The sequence below is a fragment of the Embiotoca jacksoni genome, unplaced genomic scaffold (genome assembly GCF_022577435.1).
Source record: "Embiotoca jacksoni isolate LCO1_2020_lvr unplaced genomic scaffold, fEmbJac1.0.p SCAF_54, whole genome shotgun sequence".
NCBI classification, from domain to species: domain Eukaryota; kingdom Metazoa; phylum Chordata; class Actinopteri; family Embiotocidae; genus Embiotoca; species Embiotoca jacksoni.
The window spans coordinates 804,536-821,111 of record NW_027185408.1 but is presented as its reverse complement, the minus strand read 5'-3'; the positions used below and the strand labels follow the sequence as shown (position 1 = coordinate 821,111).

The 16,576-nt window shown below is 48.3% G+C and overlaps 2 protein-coding genes across 2 annotated transcripts; one reads left to right on the top strand and one right to left on the bottom strand.

Moving 5' to 3' along the window:
* The first annotated feature begins 1,056 nt into the window (after positions 1 to 1,056).
* Positions 1,057 to 6,666, top strand: LOC138212280 (cleavage and polyadenylation specificity factor subunit 3-like). Its single transcript, XM_069172573.1, has 18 exons — positions 1,057 to 1,240; positions 1,701 to 1,764; positions 1,879 to 1,976; positions 2,092 to 2,220; positions 2,623 to 2,800; positions 2,910 to 2,999; positions 3,087 to 3,237; positions 3,792 to 3,967; positions 4,058 to 4,216; positions 4,334 to 4,480; positions 4,652 to 4,804; positions 4,897 to 5,005; positions 5,210 to 5,308; positions 5,425 to 5,519; positions 5,650 to 5,737; positions 5,822 to 5,888; positions 6,029 to 6,125; positions 6,347 to 6,666. The coding sequence occupies exons 1-18, from the start codon at positions 1,167 to 1,169 to the stop codon at positions 6,434 to 6,436; spliced, it is 2,064 nt and encodes a 687-aa protein (XP_069028674.1). The 5' UTR covers positions 1,057 to 1,166; the 3' UTR covers positions 6,437 to 6,666.
* A 201-nt stretch (positions 6,667 to 6,867) lies between these two features.
* Positions 6,868 to 16,203, bottom strand: adam17b (ADAM metallopeptidase domain 17b). Its single transcript, XM_069172572.1, has 18 exons — positions 15,902 to 16,203; positions 14,896 to 15,028; positions 14,683 to 14,816; positions 14,493 to 14,581; positions 14,222 to 14,402; positions 13,445 to 13,575; positions 13,256 to 13,342; positions 12,997 to 13,107; positions 12,736 to 12,880; positions 12,559 to 12,650; positions 12,290 to 12,442; positions 10,584 to 10,783; positions 10,187 to 10,290; positions 9,853 to 9,987; positions 9,159 to 9,289; positions 8,888 to 9,055; positions 8,702 to 8,758; positions 6,868 to 8,549 (listed from the first exon to the last, which is right to left on the bottom strand). The coding sequence occupies exons 1-18, from the start codon at positions 15,990 to 15,992 to the stop codon at positions 8,151 to 8,153; spliced, it is 2,541 nt and encodes an 846-aa protein (XP_069028673.1). The 5' UTR covers positions 15,993 to 16,203; the 3' UTR covers positions 6,868 to 8,150.
* Positions 16,204 to 16,576: the final 373 nt, after the last annotated feature.

Below are 16,576 nucleotides of genomic sequence, written 5' to 3'. Positions count from 1 at the left end.
TCTCATATTCTCTTACCCCAAAATTAGTTGTTGTAATTTAAAAACATACATAAAACAATAGAAATAAAACAAATAAAAATAATCAATGCAAGTGACACAAAATGCTAAATAAAAGTGTGACAATTAAGTTTGTGTTTTTTAAAATGTAGTTAAAATTAGAACGCTATTAATGTTAAGATTAATAACTATTATTAGATTAGAGAAATTTCTTCATGTAAGTATTGTTTCTAGGGTCCAAGCACCAATGGTGAGAAAGCCCTATTGTTCTTCAAGGAATTATTATTCTGCATTATTGTTATTCTTCATAAACAACTGTGTTTTTGGAGGCTTGATCATATTCAAAAACTCGTTTGTTGGTGCACACATCTCTCCCGGCGGAAAATGTCGTATTTTTGCGGAGTCGTCAAAAAGTGACCCAAAAATGACTTTTAGGTGACTTTTTGCTGCAGTTTTTTTTTTTTCATAATTTGGATGATTTTGTCTGACCGACTTGAAATTTAGTCTGTGCCCTCTTAACATGTTTGGAATTAAAAGTTATCAACATAATTTGTTTTCATCGATCGGTGTGCCCGTGGCGGTCAAAAAGTGACCCAAAAGTCATGCAATGCCATGTTCAAAAAATGACCTGCATTTTCAAAGTCAAAAATGACACAATTTTTTTTTCTAAGTCATGACAAAGGGGGGGATCGAACCCCAAAACTTCTGGCTGAGAGGCAGCAGTGCTAACTACTGTCACCAGTCTTCACAGGTGATGGTCTGCATTGTGACAAATATTTTGGCTCACTACAACCTATAACTCCACCGTCCACAAATATTTATTCAAATGCAACCAAAATTGCCACAGACATTAAAATACATTTTAATATGTTGAAAAAAAATTATTGTGCAGCATATAAATAAAAAAATACATTTGTATTTGTAATTAAAATCATACTATAAAACTGAATTAAAAAATTAAACATAATTATTTATTGTTTGTATACATTTTTGATGAGAGGTGGAACCAACGGTACGACATGTCGTGCTACACGGGGAGTTTTCAGCAGGCACCGGAAGTGACGCATAGCAAAAACCTGTGGCTACACGCGAAGCGGCTAACCAACGGAGTTATGAATCAGTATCCTTGTTTGTTTGTTTGATTGTTTGTCCGGTTTATCGAAGTAAACATGGCAGCTAAACGGAAGCCGGATGTTGTGACGGTTCCTGCGGAGGAGAGCGACCAGCTGCTCATCCGCCCGCTGTGAGTTTAAACACGAACTTTTAGCTGCTTTTATCCGCGAGCTGCTCCCATAACGGACTCCATTCACAAACACACGGTTTTTAGTTGCGCGCTCTTATGAACAAGCGCAAACGCACAATTAAATACGCAGTTTCACGGTTATTTGAAGCGGAAGCGACTTTCCAAATCGGCACCAAAAAGCACGTATTTAAGAATGTTTTAAACGTGTTTAAAGTACATGTGGCTTTCAAAGGCGTCGATATACAATTGTAAATCTCATAAGTCACGTGACCCACTCTGCCAGGTTCTTCTAATGTCCAAAGATTTTAAAATTGTGTAATTTTTGTCTGGAGTTTGGTGTGAATCTGGTTGGAAACTTGTTCCGGCAGCTACAGTTGTTATTATTATAGTTGGACACGGAAGTAATGGTTTTCTGTGTGTGTGTGTGTGTGTGTGTGTGTGTGTGTGTGTGTGTGAGCAGTGGTGCCGGTCAGGAGGTGGGACGATCCTGCATCATCCTGGAGTTCAAGGGACGAAAGATCATGGTAACGCCGCCTTTGTGTTGTTCAACACATCAACCGTAAACATTAAAGCTCAGTGTGTAAAGTGTGTGTGTGTGTGTGTGTGTGTGTGTGTGTGTGTGTGTTTCTCGTGGTTAGTTGGACTGTGGGATCCATCCTGGTCTGGAGGGGATGGACGCTCTGCCGTACATCGACCTGATTGATCCGGCTGAGGTCGACCTGCTGCTCATCAGCCAGTAAGTTCAGACACTCGGTCACTGATTGCCTGCAGTGATGATGATGATGATGATGATGATAATACATAAATAAGACAATGCGATGCAGAAGTTCATTATGAGCCTCCTCCACCAGCTTCCACTTGGACCACTGTGGAGCGCTGCCCTGGTTCCTGCAGAAGACCAGCTTTAAAGGACGGACCTTCATGACACACGCCACCAAGGCCATCTACCGCTGGCTGCTGTCCGACTACGTCAAAGTCAGGTAGGACTACGTCCGAGTCGGGTAGGGCTACGTCCGAGTCAGTAGGACGACGTCCGAGTCAGTAGGACGACGTCCGAGTCAGGTAGGGCTACGTCCGAGTCTGGTAGGACTACGTCCGAGTCGGGTAGGACTACGTCCGAGTCAGTAGGGCTACGTCCGAGTCAGTAGGACTACGTCCGAGTCTGGTAGGACTACGTCCGAGTCGGGTAGGACTACGTCCGAGTCAGTAGGGCTACGTCCGAGTCAGTAGGACTACGTCCGAGTCAGGTAGGACTACGTCCGAGTCAGGTAGGACTACGTCCGAGTCAGGTAGGGCTACGTCCGAGTCAGTAGGACTACGTCCGAGTTCGTCTTGTGTGTACGTCCCTCGCTGTGTATTTCAGTGTGTGTTGTGCGTTGCAGCAACATCTCGGCGGACGACATGCTGTACACGGAGACGGACCTGGAGGACAGCATGGAGAAGATCGAGACCATCAACTTCCACGAGGTGAAGGAGGTGGCCGGCATCAAGTTCTGGTGCTACCACGCCGGACACGTCCTCGGAGCCGCCATGTTCATGATCGAGATCGCCGGCGTGAAGGTCCGTCGGTCCGACCGGCCGCTCCGGTTCCTCCTCACAGTTACCGACGACTCTAAAACAGGAAAGTGTGACGTTTCCGTTGACTGCGTCTTTCTTATTATTCGTGCAGTTGCTGTACACGGGCGACTTCTCCCGTCAGGAGGACCGACATCTGATGGCGGCCGAGATCCCCAGCGTGAAACCGGACATCCTCATCACCGTGAGTTCATCCGCGCTTTTCAGACACAATCAGAACGACTCCAAACGGACTTCGAAAACAAACGAGGCTCCATTTTGTGTCCGCCAGGAGTCGACGTACGGGACGCACATCCACGAGAAGCGAGAGGAGAGAGAGGCTCGCTTCTGTAACACCGTCCACGACATCGTGAACCGGGAGGGCCGCTGCCTGATCCCCGTCTTCGCGCTGGGACGAGCCCAAGAGCTGCTGCTCATCCTCGGTGAGGATTCAACGCCAAAGTGTTTTCCGCATTTTGAAGCCGTGAATGAATTTGACGGAGAAGCTGAGACGGACGAAGGTCGTTTTTGCGATGACGATAATGTTTGAAACTTAAAAAGAAATAAGAACAAAAACATTGTTCACGTCGGTCCTTCAGAGTCATTTCACGTCGGATTTAACGTTGGAGGCTCCAAAAACCCTCCGTCTCCAATAGACTCCCATTGAAAAAGCATCAAGTCAGTAAATGATTAAGTGATTATTGGTTCATTAGATAAACTCCTTCTGATCGGTGTTCTGGACAAGAATCGCGTCATTAATTAGAAATTAGACCTAAAGAAAAAAAACGGTAGATTTTGTGGGCGTGTCTTCTTGATTGACAGGCCAGTGGTGGCCAGGTTTCTGCTATCGGTGGGCGGGGCGTAGCAAATGTGGCTCCAAAATAACAAGATGTCTTCTTCACGCTAATTCACAAACACACACCCCCCTCCATCTCCCCCCGCTCGTCTTTAGAAACCTTTACGAAGTGTGTTCTCCGTGTGTGTGCGTTTGTACCAGACGAGTACTGGCAGAACCACCCGGAGCTCCACGACATCCCCATCTACTACGCCTCCTCCCTGGCCAGGAAGTGCATGGCCGTCTACCAAACCTACATCAACGCCATGAACGACAAGATCCGGAAGGCCATCAACATCAACAACCCCTTCGTCTTCAAGCACATCAGCAACCTCAAGGTCGGTGAGCGCCCTCTGCAGGCCGCCCCTGGTTAGACACCTCGGTATGTTGTTGTTGTTTTAATGACCCCGGTGTCCCTGCGCCGTCAGAGCATGGACCACTTCGACGACATCGGCCCCAGCGTGGTGATGGCGTCTCCGGGTATGATGCAGAGCGGCCTGTCCAGAGAGCTGTTCGAGAGCTGGTGCACCGACAAGAGGAACGGAGTCATCATCGCCGGGTACTGCGTGGAGGGAACGCTCGCCAAGGTGAGCGCCAAACGCCACGGCAAAAAAACCTTCTCCGCCTTTTACCCGCCTAGGTCACAATGTGAACTACAACAGCGCCCCCTTCAGGTCACTCTGTGAAAACCGTGTTTGTTCCAGCACATCATGACGGAGCCCGACGAGATAAACACCATGTCGGGTCAGAAGCTTCCTCTGAAGATGTCGGTGGACTACATCTCGTTCTCCGCTCACACCGACTACCAGCAGACCAGCGAGTTCATCAGAGCCCTCAAACCTCCTCACGTGGTAATCACATGACCGACACACACACACACACACACACACACACACACACACACACACACACGTCCGTACGATGAACAGATGATAACTGATCACCGAGTCTGTCTGAGATGAACCGCTGAGGTTCAAACACTGACTGGATGTACCGATGTTCGTGCGGTCCTGCGTCTGCAGATTCTGGTCCACGGCGAGCAGAACGAGATGGCCCGTCTGAAGGCGGCTCTGATCCGCGAGTACGAAGACAACGACGAGGTTCACATCGAAGTCCACAACCCGAGAAACACCGAGGCCGTCACGCTCAACTTCAGAGGAGAGAAGCTGGCGAAGGTTCGTACGAATCCGCGCAAAGACAAAAAAAAAACCTCACCTGTGTTTTTAGTCTGACGGCCGCCAGTAACTCCCAGCATGCTTTGCTGCAGGTGATGGGCACCCTGGCCGACAGGAAGTGCATTCAGGGTCAGAGGGTCTCCGGGATCCTCGTCAAAAGAGACTTCAACTATCACATCCTGACGCCCTCCGACCTCTCCGGTCAGTTACTGTGTGTGTGTGTGTGTGTGTGTGTGTGTGTGTGTGTGTGTGTGTGTGTGTGTGTGTGTGTGTGTATTAGTGTGTTATTTAATTAACAGACAGACGCTCCTGACTGGGTTTTTTTTCCTACGTTTCGTTGTCCTTGAACGCATCCCCGTGTGTTGTGTTCAGGTTCCTGACTGTTTCCTCCTCTTGTTTGCTCAGACTACACAGATCTGTGTATGGGCACCGTGACGCAGGCTCAGGTCATCCCGTACACCGGACCGATCTCCCTGCTGGTCAGCCAGCTGCGAAGCCTCGCAGGTAAGAAACCACCTGGACTCACCTGGACTCACCTGAACTCACCTGAACTCACCTGGATTCTGTATAACTCGTGTGTGTGTGTGTGTGTGTGTGTGTGTGTGTGTGTGTGTTTCCAGGCGACGTGGAGCAGGTGGAGGGAAGTGACAAGATCACAGTGAAGATCTTTAAGAACATCACGCTGGTTCATGAAGCTGGAACCGTGCAGCTGGAGGTCAGACACCATCGTGATTTATTGATTCATTTTATTGATTCATTTTAATGATTGGTTTTGCGCTGCAACGATACATCAATCAGCTGATCGAGAAAAATGTATTTGACGATGACTCACTTTTGGTTTTTAGTGGATCGCCAACCCGCTCAACGACATGTACGCCGACGCCGTCACCACGGTGGTCCTGGAGGTCCAGTCTAACCCCAACGCCCAGAAGCGTCAGTAAACGCAGCACGACAGCCTGCAGTGAGACGTTCACTGACCGGATAGCTTGTAAACCTCTGTATGTTTGTTGGTTTCAGTCATGGAGAGCCGGAGGGAACCCTTCGACATGGAGGTGTTTATCGAGCGGCTGGAACTCATGCTGCAGTGAGTGCATCACACACACACACACACACACACACACACACACACACACACACACACACAACATGTTTGAAGTATTTCTGCAGAGATTTTCAAAATAAAAGTCATCGCCAGAGAATAACGTGTGGTCTGTCGTGTTGCAGCGACATGTTCGGGGAGGACTGCGTGAATTTCAAAGACGATAAAAACCTGAGCGTGACGGTGGACGGCGCCACGGCGTTCGTCGACCCGGAGACCCGGGTGAGTACAACAAGTGGGCGGAGTCAGACTTCCTGAATGTGATGAAACCACGTTGGATTAAACGATCGGAGCGCTTATTTCGTCGAAATTGTATTTTAACAACATTAACGTTGGAATAATTTTCAGTATTTCGTGATGAAGATCAGTTCTTCACGTCTGTAAACGACACGTTATAAAGTGTGTGTGTGTGTGTGTGTGCGTGTGTGTGTGTTGCTCTGCAGTCGGTGACGTGTGTGGAGGACGAGTCGCTGAGGGAGATGGTTGAGGTCGCCATCCATCGGCTCTACGACGCCCTCAGCCCGACCTTCTGACTGACCACGCCCACTGTGATCTCACAGTGGAGTGTGGGGGGGGGGGGGCGGGACGGGGCGTCGGCCTAGTGTCAGACACACCTGTCCACCGGCTGAGGAGGTTTATTTCAGAGACTGTGATTCCTGAGGAGACGCTTTTCTACTGATTTACTATGAAACCGTTGTCACGGCAACGTGATGAATATTTTTTTTTATGTTGGAAATAAACAGTTTGTCGAGATTTGACGTCACTCCTGTCTTCTCCGTTTTATCATCTACCTCCTGATTCGAACATCAATCAGGTTTATTCTGAATCCTCGCACGTCGTCGTTACATTCGGATAAACGAGCGCGAGGACACGATGCTCCGCCCACTTTCAAAAATATTTACTGACTGTGTTGCAGGAGAAGCTGATTCTTTTTAAAAGGGAGTTTTTTGGAGCCAGAGGGTTTTTTGGAGCGAGCCCCTAGTGGTCTTTGGTGGTATTACTCGTTAGGGTATTTTTGTGCCCGAAAGTGACTTGAAACATGAAATCAGGAAGTAAAACAGTTTGTTCACAATGAAAACATTTAATTTGACATCACAGTGACTGAAGTTTCACACAATAAACACAAACGTACAGCAGGGCGTCGCCCGCGTAGAGCAACACACGGCAGGAAAAATACTGACATCTGAACACCACCGAAGAAGAGAAGGCACGTCGACTGATCGTCATTTTTAATGTAATAATGATTCTGACAGCAGCTCTCAATTAAAATGACACAAAACAACGTTACACCTGATAAAAAAATAAACAGATTTCATAAAATCTCAAGTTGATTTTCTCCCGTAGAGTCGGTGTGAAACGAAGACGTTTGGTTTTAAAGCTTCACGACTTCGGTCTTTAAACCCGGATGGTTCAATTTATTTAAGTCTTTTGTCAACAATAAAAACAACCGAGCTCATTTTTATATATTATTTTATGTATTGCTCTAATTTTTCAACTTCAATTGAGTTGTTGTGTTTAAGAACCCAAAAATATAAAATTCACTCAAAATATAAAATTTTATAAAAACTGCTGGTTGACTTTCAATCGATGGATCGATGACTGCAGCTCTGATGTCATTAAACAGACCAATGGGCTTCACAGGAATATATAACGTACGTGTGTGTGTGTGTGTGTGTGTGTGTGTGTGGCGTAGCAGGTGAGCAAGGCACTAACACGGTTGCGTTCGATTCCCAGCGAGACGTCGCAGCAGCTCGATCTCGCTGGATTTAGCTGCGAACGATCGATGAAGCTGCTGATTATTAACAAACGTCCAAAACACGTTTTATTGAACTGCATGATGGGAAAACCGGAGTCCCTGCAGCTCTTTGACCTTTGAACTTTTCAAGTGGAAGAGACTGTAAAAGTCAAGAAGACGAAGTTCCTTCTGGACCGAACGGGACGAGTTTTAACGGACCGATTCGGCCAGAACGTCGACTCGTTCTTCCTGCTGAACTTCTTTTTTTTTTTTAAGTGCGGGGCGTTCAGGGACCGACATGAGCGTGGGACAGTAGGGGACTGGATCTTATCGGAGATGTTTGAGTCTGGAATCGACAGACGGATCCTGAACTCGGGACTCTTACGAACGGACAAACATCTGGTCGGACGAACGGAACGGGACGACTTGGAGGACACTGAAGGTCGGACGGACGGGTTCTGAAAACATGGCGGTCTTCGTTGCGGCAGAGCGCCCCCTGCTGGCTGCGTCTCTCAGCACTGCGTCTCCTTGCTGTCGATCTGATGTTGTCTCTGCAGTCGGAACAGTTTCGCCTTCTCGCTGCGACTCGTCGCGCTTTTCTCCGTCAGGTCCTCGAAGGAGCGCCGGACGGCCGCCGCTGCCGCCGGCCGCCCGAACGCCTCCTCCAGGGCCTCCTCGTCCAGGTGGGAGTCGAAGCTGGCGTCCTCGTGGATGGTGGCCATGCGCGGGCTGTCCAGAGGCGGCGGGGTGGGACCCGGCGCCGGGGCGGGGCCCGGGTCGGGGACGGGGACCGGAGGGGTGCTGCTCTGCTGGGGGCCGATGGACTGGAAGCGGAGGGGGGCGGTGGGGAAGGCCGGAGGTTTGAAGATCCGAACGGACGCCGATTCCAGGCTGCTCAGGAGCTCGGCATTCTGGGAAAAACAAACAGCCAGTCGGTCAGTGTACACTTAAAGGGACCAAAAAAAAAAAAAGATTTAAATGAAACTGATCTTCGAACAGATCCTTAATCTGTTTTAAATGTTTCGGGCCTTTTGATTTCTGCTGACGCGGCGTTTCTACTCACGCTGGGGAAGAAGAGAGACTTGGTGGTCTGTTCGTACTGCTGGTCCAGCTTCTTGTCCTGAAAGGACGAGGAGACGAAGAGTAAGAAACTGGAAAAGTACTGACTGTCATTCGAACCAACAGTTTTCTTAAAGGAGGTGATTTTAGCCCTAAAACACGAGGAACCGGCCGCAGCGCCGGGTCTCACCACACAGTGGACCAGGATGCTGAAGGGAACCCAGAAGAGCAGCGAGAAGGCCACCACCGAGCCCACGATGTTGTCGGCCAGGAACTTCCCGAACGTGTTGATGTCCAGTTTGTCGATGAAGTCCCACAGACGCTCCACCACGTCCTGCACCTGCTTCATGCACTTCCCCTGCAGAGACACCGCGGGGGACACGGTCACCACCTCTGTCCGTCTCAGGAGGTTCAAATGTGTTCAGCTTTTCTTTTTTTTTTTAATGGAGCGCTCGTCTCACCGCTCCGTCGCAGAAGCCCACGGTGCACGGTTTGCCTTTCCGCAGGAACAGGAAGTTACCCGTGGTGTCCTGGTAGGGGGCGCAGGCGCCGCCGCCAGTTCGACAGCACACTTTACACGAAGAGTTGGTTTCTGGGAAAAAATAAAATAAAGGATGCAGTCGCACAATTTCGTTCCTATTTTTATTCTTCCCGAGTCGTGGAAACGGAATTAAGGACTCCAAACGGCCGACTCGTTTCCGCAGCTATTGCTATTGTTTTGTTTGGTTGTAAATTTATAGTTTCCGAAATATTTATCGATTTACCGCAAAGCATGTTACTGTTAGTTAACGTTGCTGATAGCTAATGTTAGCTAATAATACCAATGGTAGTAGAAGATGCAACTTCACTTTGTCGCAAAAAACTATTTCTATGGAACATATTAGCATTAGCTAACATTAGCGTAGGATAGCTAACACTGCCAACGCTAGCAAAACGTAGCCAACAATTATCACTGGAAATTCTGCCATAGTACAGATGCCGTTTGAAGTCATTCAGCGGTTAACTTCAGTTGGTGGGTCCGAGCTTTGAAATTATAAAACCCACAGCGTCCATATTTACTCACGGCGTTCCTCAGGGCTCCGTGTTAGCTCCTTTATACTTTTGTTTTTTTCACGCTAACGTGATTTAGATCAGAACAGCAGCTGAGCGTCGTACCGTTGCAGGCGCAGGGCGGCAGCTTCAGGACGGCCTGACAGAAAGGAATACACTCTCCGCTCAGACACTCCCCGCTGTCCAGACACACCGTTTTATCGGGAGCGTTTTCAGGTGGAGGACACTCGCTGCTGTTTCCTGTCGACACAAACGCAGCAGACGTTACTTCCATTTTCCTGTTTTTTGGGAGGGTTTCAATTGGCCGGGTCCATTTTCGATCCAGGATTTGTTCCCGGTTGAGTTATGAACAGAATTAGATATCAAGTTGAGGAAATGTTCTCGGGTTACGTTCCACCTCTGATAATCCCAGATGTTTGACCTTTGACCTGAGGCTGACCTGTGCAGTAGGAGTGTCCTTTACAGGTGGCGTCGATGGGCTCCTGACAGACTTCACCCTCGGACTCAAATCGGCATTTCTTACAGCACGCACTGTTCCTGTCACTGAAGACAGAGACCGTTGATAAGCTGAGGGCGGGACAAACACTGGACAAACACCGGACAAACACTGGACAAATTTAGGAACAACAAGGGACATTCGTTGGACCAATACTGGACAAACTTTGGTCTCAAATGGGACAAACTTTGGACAGAAAAGGGACAAACACGGGACATTCGTTGGACAAACTTTGTAGAAAAATGGGACCAACATTTGGCACCAACACATGGTACAAATGGTAAACATGGGACAACCACGTCAGTTCAGTCTCTGTCCACTCGTGTCTCCAGCAGCTGACCTGCACTGAGCTCCGTGTCTCAGCCGGCAGTCGGTAGTGCAGCAGCGGTCCGAGTTGATGTGCAGCAGTCCCGGGTCACACTCCTCCCCCTGCTCCACCCGGGAGTTTCCGCACACGTTGATGTTCCTCTCTTTGAAGCAGGACGGAGCTTTCCACTTCAGACGCTTCACGATGGACCGCTTACTGCAGTTGGAGAAGAGCTGCACACACGGGGGGATTTACTCATTCAATCCTGGATTCAGTGTTTCACATTTAGATCGGACTCATCGACAACAACAGGAGACCTACGACAGCTGGAGACCTATGACAGCAGGAGACCTACGACAACAGGAGACCTACAACAGCAACAGGAGACCTACAACAACAACAGGAGACCTACAACAGCAACAGGAGACCTACGACAACAGGAGACCTACGACAACAGGAGACCTACAACAGCAACAGGAGACCTACGACAACAGGAGACCTACGACAGCTGGAGACCTACGACAGCAGGAGACCTACGACAACAGGAGACCTACAACAGCAACAGGAGACCTACAACAACAACAGGAGACCTACAACAACAACAGGAGACCTACGACAACAGGAGACCTACGACAACAGGAGACCTACAACAGCAACAGGAGACCTACAACAGCAACAGGAGACCTACAACAACAACAGGAGACCTATGACAACAGGAGACCTACAACAACAACAGGAGACCTACGACAACAGGAGACCTACGACAGCTGGAGACCTACGACAGCAGGAGACCTACGACAGCTGGAGACCTACGACAACAGGAGACCTACGACAACAGGAGACCTACGACAGCTGGAGACCTACGACAGCAGGAGACCTACGACAGCTGGAGACCTACGACAACAGGAGACCTACGACAACAGGAGACCTACGACAGCAGGAGACCTACGACAGCTGGAGACCTACGACAACAGGAGACCTACGACAGCTGGAGACCTACGACAGCAGGAGACCTACGACAGCAGGAGACCTACGACAACAGGAGACCTACGACAACAGCAGACCTACGACAACAGGAGACCTACGACAACAGGAGACCTACAACAGCAACAGGAGACCTACAACAACAACAGGAGACCTATGACAACAGGAGACCTACAACAACAACAGGAGACCTACGACAACAGGAGACCTACGACAGCTGGAGACCTACGACAGCTGGAGACCTACGACAGCTGGAGACCTACGACAACAGGAGACCTACGACAGCAGGAGACCTACGACAGCTGGAGACCTACGACAACAGGAGACCTACGACAACAGGAGACCTACGACAGCTGGAGACCTACGACAACAGGAGACCTACGACAGCTGGAGACCTACGACAGCAGGAGACCTACGACAGCTGGAGACCTACGACAACAGGAGACCTACGACAGCAGGAGACCTACGACAGCAGGAGACCTACGACAGCTGGAGACCTACGACAGCAGGAGACCTACGACAGCTGGAGACCTACGACAACAGGAGACCTACGACAGCAGGAGACCTACGACAGCTGGAGACCTACGACAGCTGGAGACCTACGACAGCTGGAGACCTACGACAGCAGGAGACCTACGACAGCTGGAGACCTACGACAACAGGAGACCTACGACAGCAGGAGACCTACGACAACAGGAGACCTACGACAGCGCCATCGGTTAATGTTGATGTAAAGGATGAAACGGGAGCAGCACCTTGTTGTTGACGTGGTCTCCGCTCACAGCGATGGGGTACATGACGTACTTGCCCCCCTGGTCCTCTCGGGGGGCGCAGTACGCGATGTTGTCCGGGTCGTGCTCCGCTCCGAAGTTATGTCCGAGCTCATGGGTCGTTACCAGGTCTGCTTCCTGTGGAGACGACAACTAGCTGATTTTACTGAGGGGGGAGGAGGGATTTCATTCATCAGCAGCTGACCAACTTCCAGAGAAACACCGTCAACAAGAAAACAAAGTGAGCAGCCCACCTTAGTCAGGATGGTCTTCCCGTAGTTCTTGGTGCTGGTGAGACCTGTGTTGAGGTAGATCACTCCTTGTTTGTTTGTGGACGATGGACAACCTGGAGAACATAAACACCGAGATCATTGTTTAAATCTACCCCCAGGAACCAGAGGTACAGCAGGCGGTGGAGCCGCAGGGCCGACCTTTGGAGCAGAGACCTCCGGCGATGTCGGGTTTGGACGGGGCGACGTAGGCCAGACCCAGAGTGCCTTCGTCGAAGTCCTGGTAGGTGAAGAGGTGAGCGAGGCACACATTGGAGGCTTTCTCTGCGATGTCCACGCTGAACTGCTGCAAGGGGACAGACGAGCAGAGACCTCAGAGGCGACGCCACGTTCAGGGATGGCGACAAACCCCAAGTGCAGAATGTAGCGACCAGCGTTAGCCTGCAGTCTGTCCACCGTTACCTCCAGCAGCTTCTTGACGTCCCACACGTCTCTGCCCTTCACTGGACTTCCTCTCATGTTGAAGTGACTTTTCCCAGGATCCACGACGGTCGGAGTCTTCTCTATAATGATCTGACGGCAGCCACAGGTTTACATTTACATCACTGCGCACGCCAGGATTACGCCACTCTGATTTTATTCAGGACATGAGATTTTAGACGCAGACAGGAAGTTAAAACACGAACAGGAAATGGAACTAATGAAAAAATAGGGTCCTCGCCTGCTGGATCTGGACGCCGTAACCGCTGAACTCATCGTCCCATGACGTGTTTCTGTAGATGTCGTCCACGCGATCAATCAGTTCGATCTGTAAACACAGCCGGGGTGGTTACGGTCACCAGGAGGAGGAGGAGGAGGAGGAGGAGGAGGAGGAGGAGGTTAAGTAGCGCTGTGCGTCCGGGGGTCTCACCAGGTAGTTGAGGGTGGTGCTCTCCTCCTCCCGGCCCATGTGTTTGAAGAAGCGATGGTCGGCCACCAGCAGCAGAGGACAGGTGTTCTTCTTGTGGTCGAGGACCTGACGTTTGCCTCTGAGCACCGACTCTGAGCAGGTCGAGACAGAAAACACAGGATTTATCACGCTACTAAACAAAGCGTCACAATATTGCGATATAAAAGCGTTAAGAGTTCATTTGTTGAGGCGGCCAACCATGTTCTCGTATGTTTACTGTTTACATTATCATACTGCGAATATTAACGCAACTGAATTTGTTGATCTTTGTGACGTTCCGATGTTTCACCACATTTTAGTTGAAGGCTGGTTTTCACTCTGAGGAAAGCTCTTTTTTTCACAATAAAAGTTATATTGTCACATTAAAATCTCCTGTGACATTGACAGCCCCCCATTTTTTTTTTTTTTTTTTTTTTTTTTTTTATCAAAAGCTTGTCAGGCAACTCGTTTTTGTTTTTTTTCACACTGAAAACTTTTTTCCACATGGAAAGCTTTTTTTGTTTTTTCCACATGAAAAGATTAGTTTTTATATCAAAAGCTCCTTTTAGAAAGCTCTTAAAAAAATTAATTAAAAAATAAAATCCTCTTTTTTAACATCTAAAGCTCAGAAAGCACCTTCGTTCAGATTCAAACTTCTATGTTCAGATTAGGACCTGTCCATCACACAGAAGAGGTTTGTTTGTTTGTTTGTTTGTTTATTTAGCAGCTACAGGAAGTGCCCCTCGAACATTGACAAACCTTCGTCCTCCCGGTCCTCCGACATGGCGGCTCTGACGCCGTCGGGCAGGATGTGATTGGGGTCGGAGGTCACGTAGCCGCAGACGGACGGCCGGTGCAGTCGGCTGATGTTCCGGATGTCCTCCGAGCGGTAGATCAGCAGACGGCCATCGGGGGGCGCCGACGTGAACCTCCACAGAGGCTGAAGATGGAGAACAGAGGGAACATTTAAAGGGATGTTTTAGGAAAAAAAAAAAAAAAAAACGTCAGTCTGCTTTAATTCGTATCTCACCTCGATGTTGTACTCCGCCTCGTCGGTCAGGATGTGAGCCGAGAACTCGTGGTCGTCGATATGAGCCTGAACGCGAGAGTTTTCCTCCCCTGGGAGACAGAAAAACGTGAAGTCTGAAACCGGGACGTCCGAAACCTCCGAGAAGAATTTCTGACCGTCACCAGCTGATGTCATCAGACACAACCGTTACCGATGACGTGTCCGGTGAAGTAGTTGTGCCTGTTGACCGGGACGCTGCGCTCTCGTCCGTCTCCGTCCACGACCACGGCTCGGAAGTCCTCGGTGAAGAGCTCGTCGTTGGTCCTCAGGTACAGTCGGAAGTGCCTGCAGGGGGCGCTCACGCGGTTACGTACAGGAAAAAAAAGAGGAAGGCGATCTGTAGGAAATGTCGGAGGCGTCTGACCTGTGCAGGGCGGCGAAGCTGAGCAGCTTCTCCACGTGAGTTTGAGTTTGGACGTCGCGGCGGCGGACGGAGTGCGTCTGCAGGCCGGCGAGCGGCAGCACGTCGAAGTCGTCCAGCATCGACCTGAGAGACGCTGGAGAGGAAAACACGGCCCGACGAGGTGCTGTTCAACTTCCTGAAACCAACTCGGCGCACATTCGACAAACCAGTCATTTAACAACACACTTCATTATCTGGATGTTTTCAATTGAGCTCCGATATCTGTTTGTACAGAAGTCTGTTTTAACCAGGAAATACAACAAAATTCAACCGTTGAGTCAACGTTTTAACTTTTAACATAATTATAATTTACAAATAAATGACGACTCACAATTTTTCATAATTGTACCTTGAAAGTAACAAAAAGGATGATTTTGACCCAAGAACTCGTCATTTTATTTAGTAAATCATAATAATCAGAAACAAAGAATTGTGGTTTATGATCACTTTTCTGACTAATCATTTCCAACTTTTCATCTATCGTTTTATTTGTATTTTTTTGGGCAGGAATGTTTCCCCATATTTTCTTCCTACATGTGAACTTTTACGTGACTAGTGACTCTCTAGCTAACATTTACTATCACGTGAATTATTTATTATTGTAAGTAGTCCTTACGAGTTTAAGACTTCTCATAACTTTGTGTTAAAGGTCAAATTGAGACTTTTGAGGTCATTGTTTTCATTTAAATTACACTTATGAGTCACTGAAACATTGATTTATCCTTATTTTGACATCAAAACACAAATCTATATTTTGTTATTTGTTCATTTTGACTCGCTCCTTCCTAACTTTTCACCTATTTTGGTGTATTTTATTAAAGAAAAAGTGGCATGCATGTTCTTCCATACTTTCCTACCGATGAACATCTCGCTGAAGTCGCTCGTTGTTTTATCCGCGGTGACTTCAGCAGACAAATCAGACATGAACGGAAACACGCGGGATTTAAAAGGTCTTTTAAACACTTACTGAACTCCTGTCCCGCCGTGTCTGAGTCCGGGGACACGGCTGCCTCCGCTAAAGCGATGAAAACGGTTAAAAAAGGGAGCTGGCGCCTCATGTTGGACCGCTTCCACCAACGGCTCTTCAACCAGCTCGATGCGGGTCGCTGCTCGCTGCTCGCCGCATCAGATTCAACACTTTAGGGTGAAAAACTTCACATTTAAAACACTTTCCTGGAGGAAGTTGGACAAAATCTCATCCAGCTGAAGTCTCTGTTGTGGTTAGAAACAGGCAGAAGAAAAACGCCTCCAGTCCGCGGAAGTAGGAAGACCGAGAGCCGTTGAGGAAAGCTGGGAAGAACTAAGGAAGTAGGCCGGAAGTGGGCCAATGGCCTTCACAGTAAAAGCATGGGGGTTAAAGCGTCTGTAATTGTGTAATCGATAGTTGTAATCAATATTCGAAAACAAAGAAAAGTCAACTTGTTAAAAAAAAAAAAAAATATATATATATATATATATATATATATATATATATATATATATATAAATAAACCCTTAGTAACATAAGAGCTGGAATCAGGATTTAAGAAAATAAAATGAGTGAAAATAAAGGCAGAAATAAAGATACAGTGACAAATATATTTATAAATAAAATAAATTTGATTAAATACAAAAAAATAATGAAGTGTAGAAATTATTCTTT

Bases quoted from the DNA above. Each gene is read 5' to 3' on its own strand.
- adam17b (XM_069172572.1), bottom strand. From the start codon at position 15,992: ATGAGGCGCCAGCTCCCTTTTTTAACCGTTTTCATCGCTTTAGCGGAG. The intron at 10,291-10,583 runs GTCAGCTGCTGG...CTCTGTCTTCAG, and splicing joins AGACACGGAGCTCAGTGCAG to TGACAGGAACAGTGCGTGCT. The intron at 9,056-9,158 runs GTGAGACGAGCG...GTGTCTCTGCAG, and splicing joins TGGGCTTCTGCGACGGAGCG to GGGAAGTGCATGAAGCAGGT.
- LOC138212280 (XM_069172573.1), top strand. From the start codon at position 1,167: ATGGCAGCTAAACGGAAGCCGGATGTTGTGACGGTTCCTGCGGAGGAG. The intron at 3,238-3,791 runs GTGAGGATTCAA...CGTTTGTACCAG, and splicing joins AGAGCTGCTGCTCATCCTCG to ACGAGTACTGGCAGAACCAC. The intron at 5,738-5,821 runs GTCAGTAAACGC...TGTTGGTTTCAG, and splicing joins TAACCCCAACGCCCAGAAGC to TCATGGAGAGCCGGAGGGAA.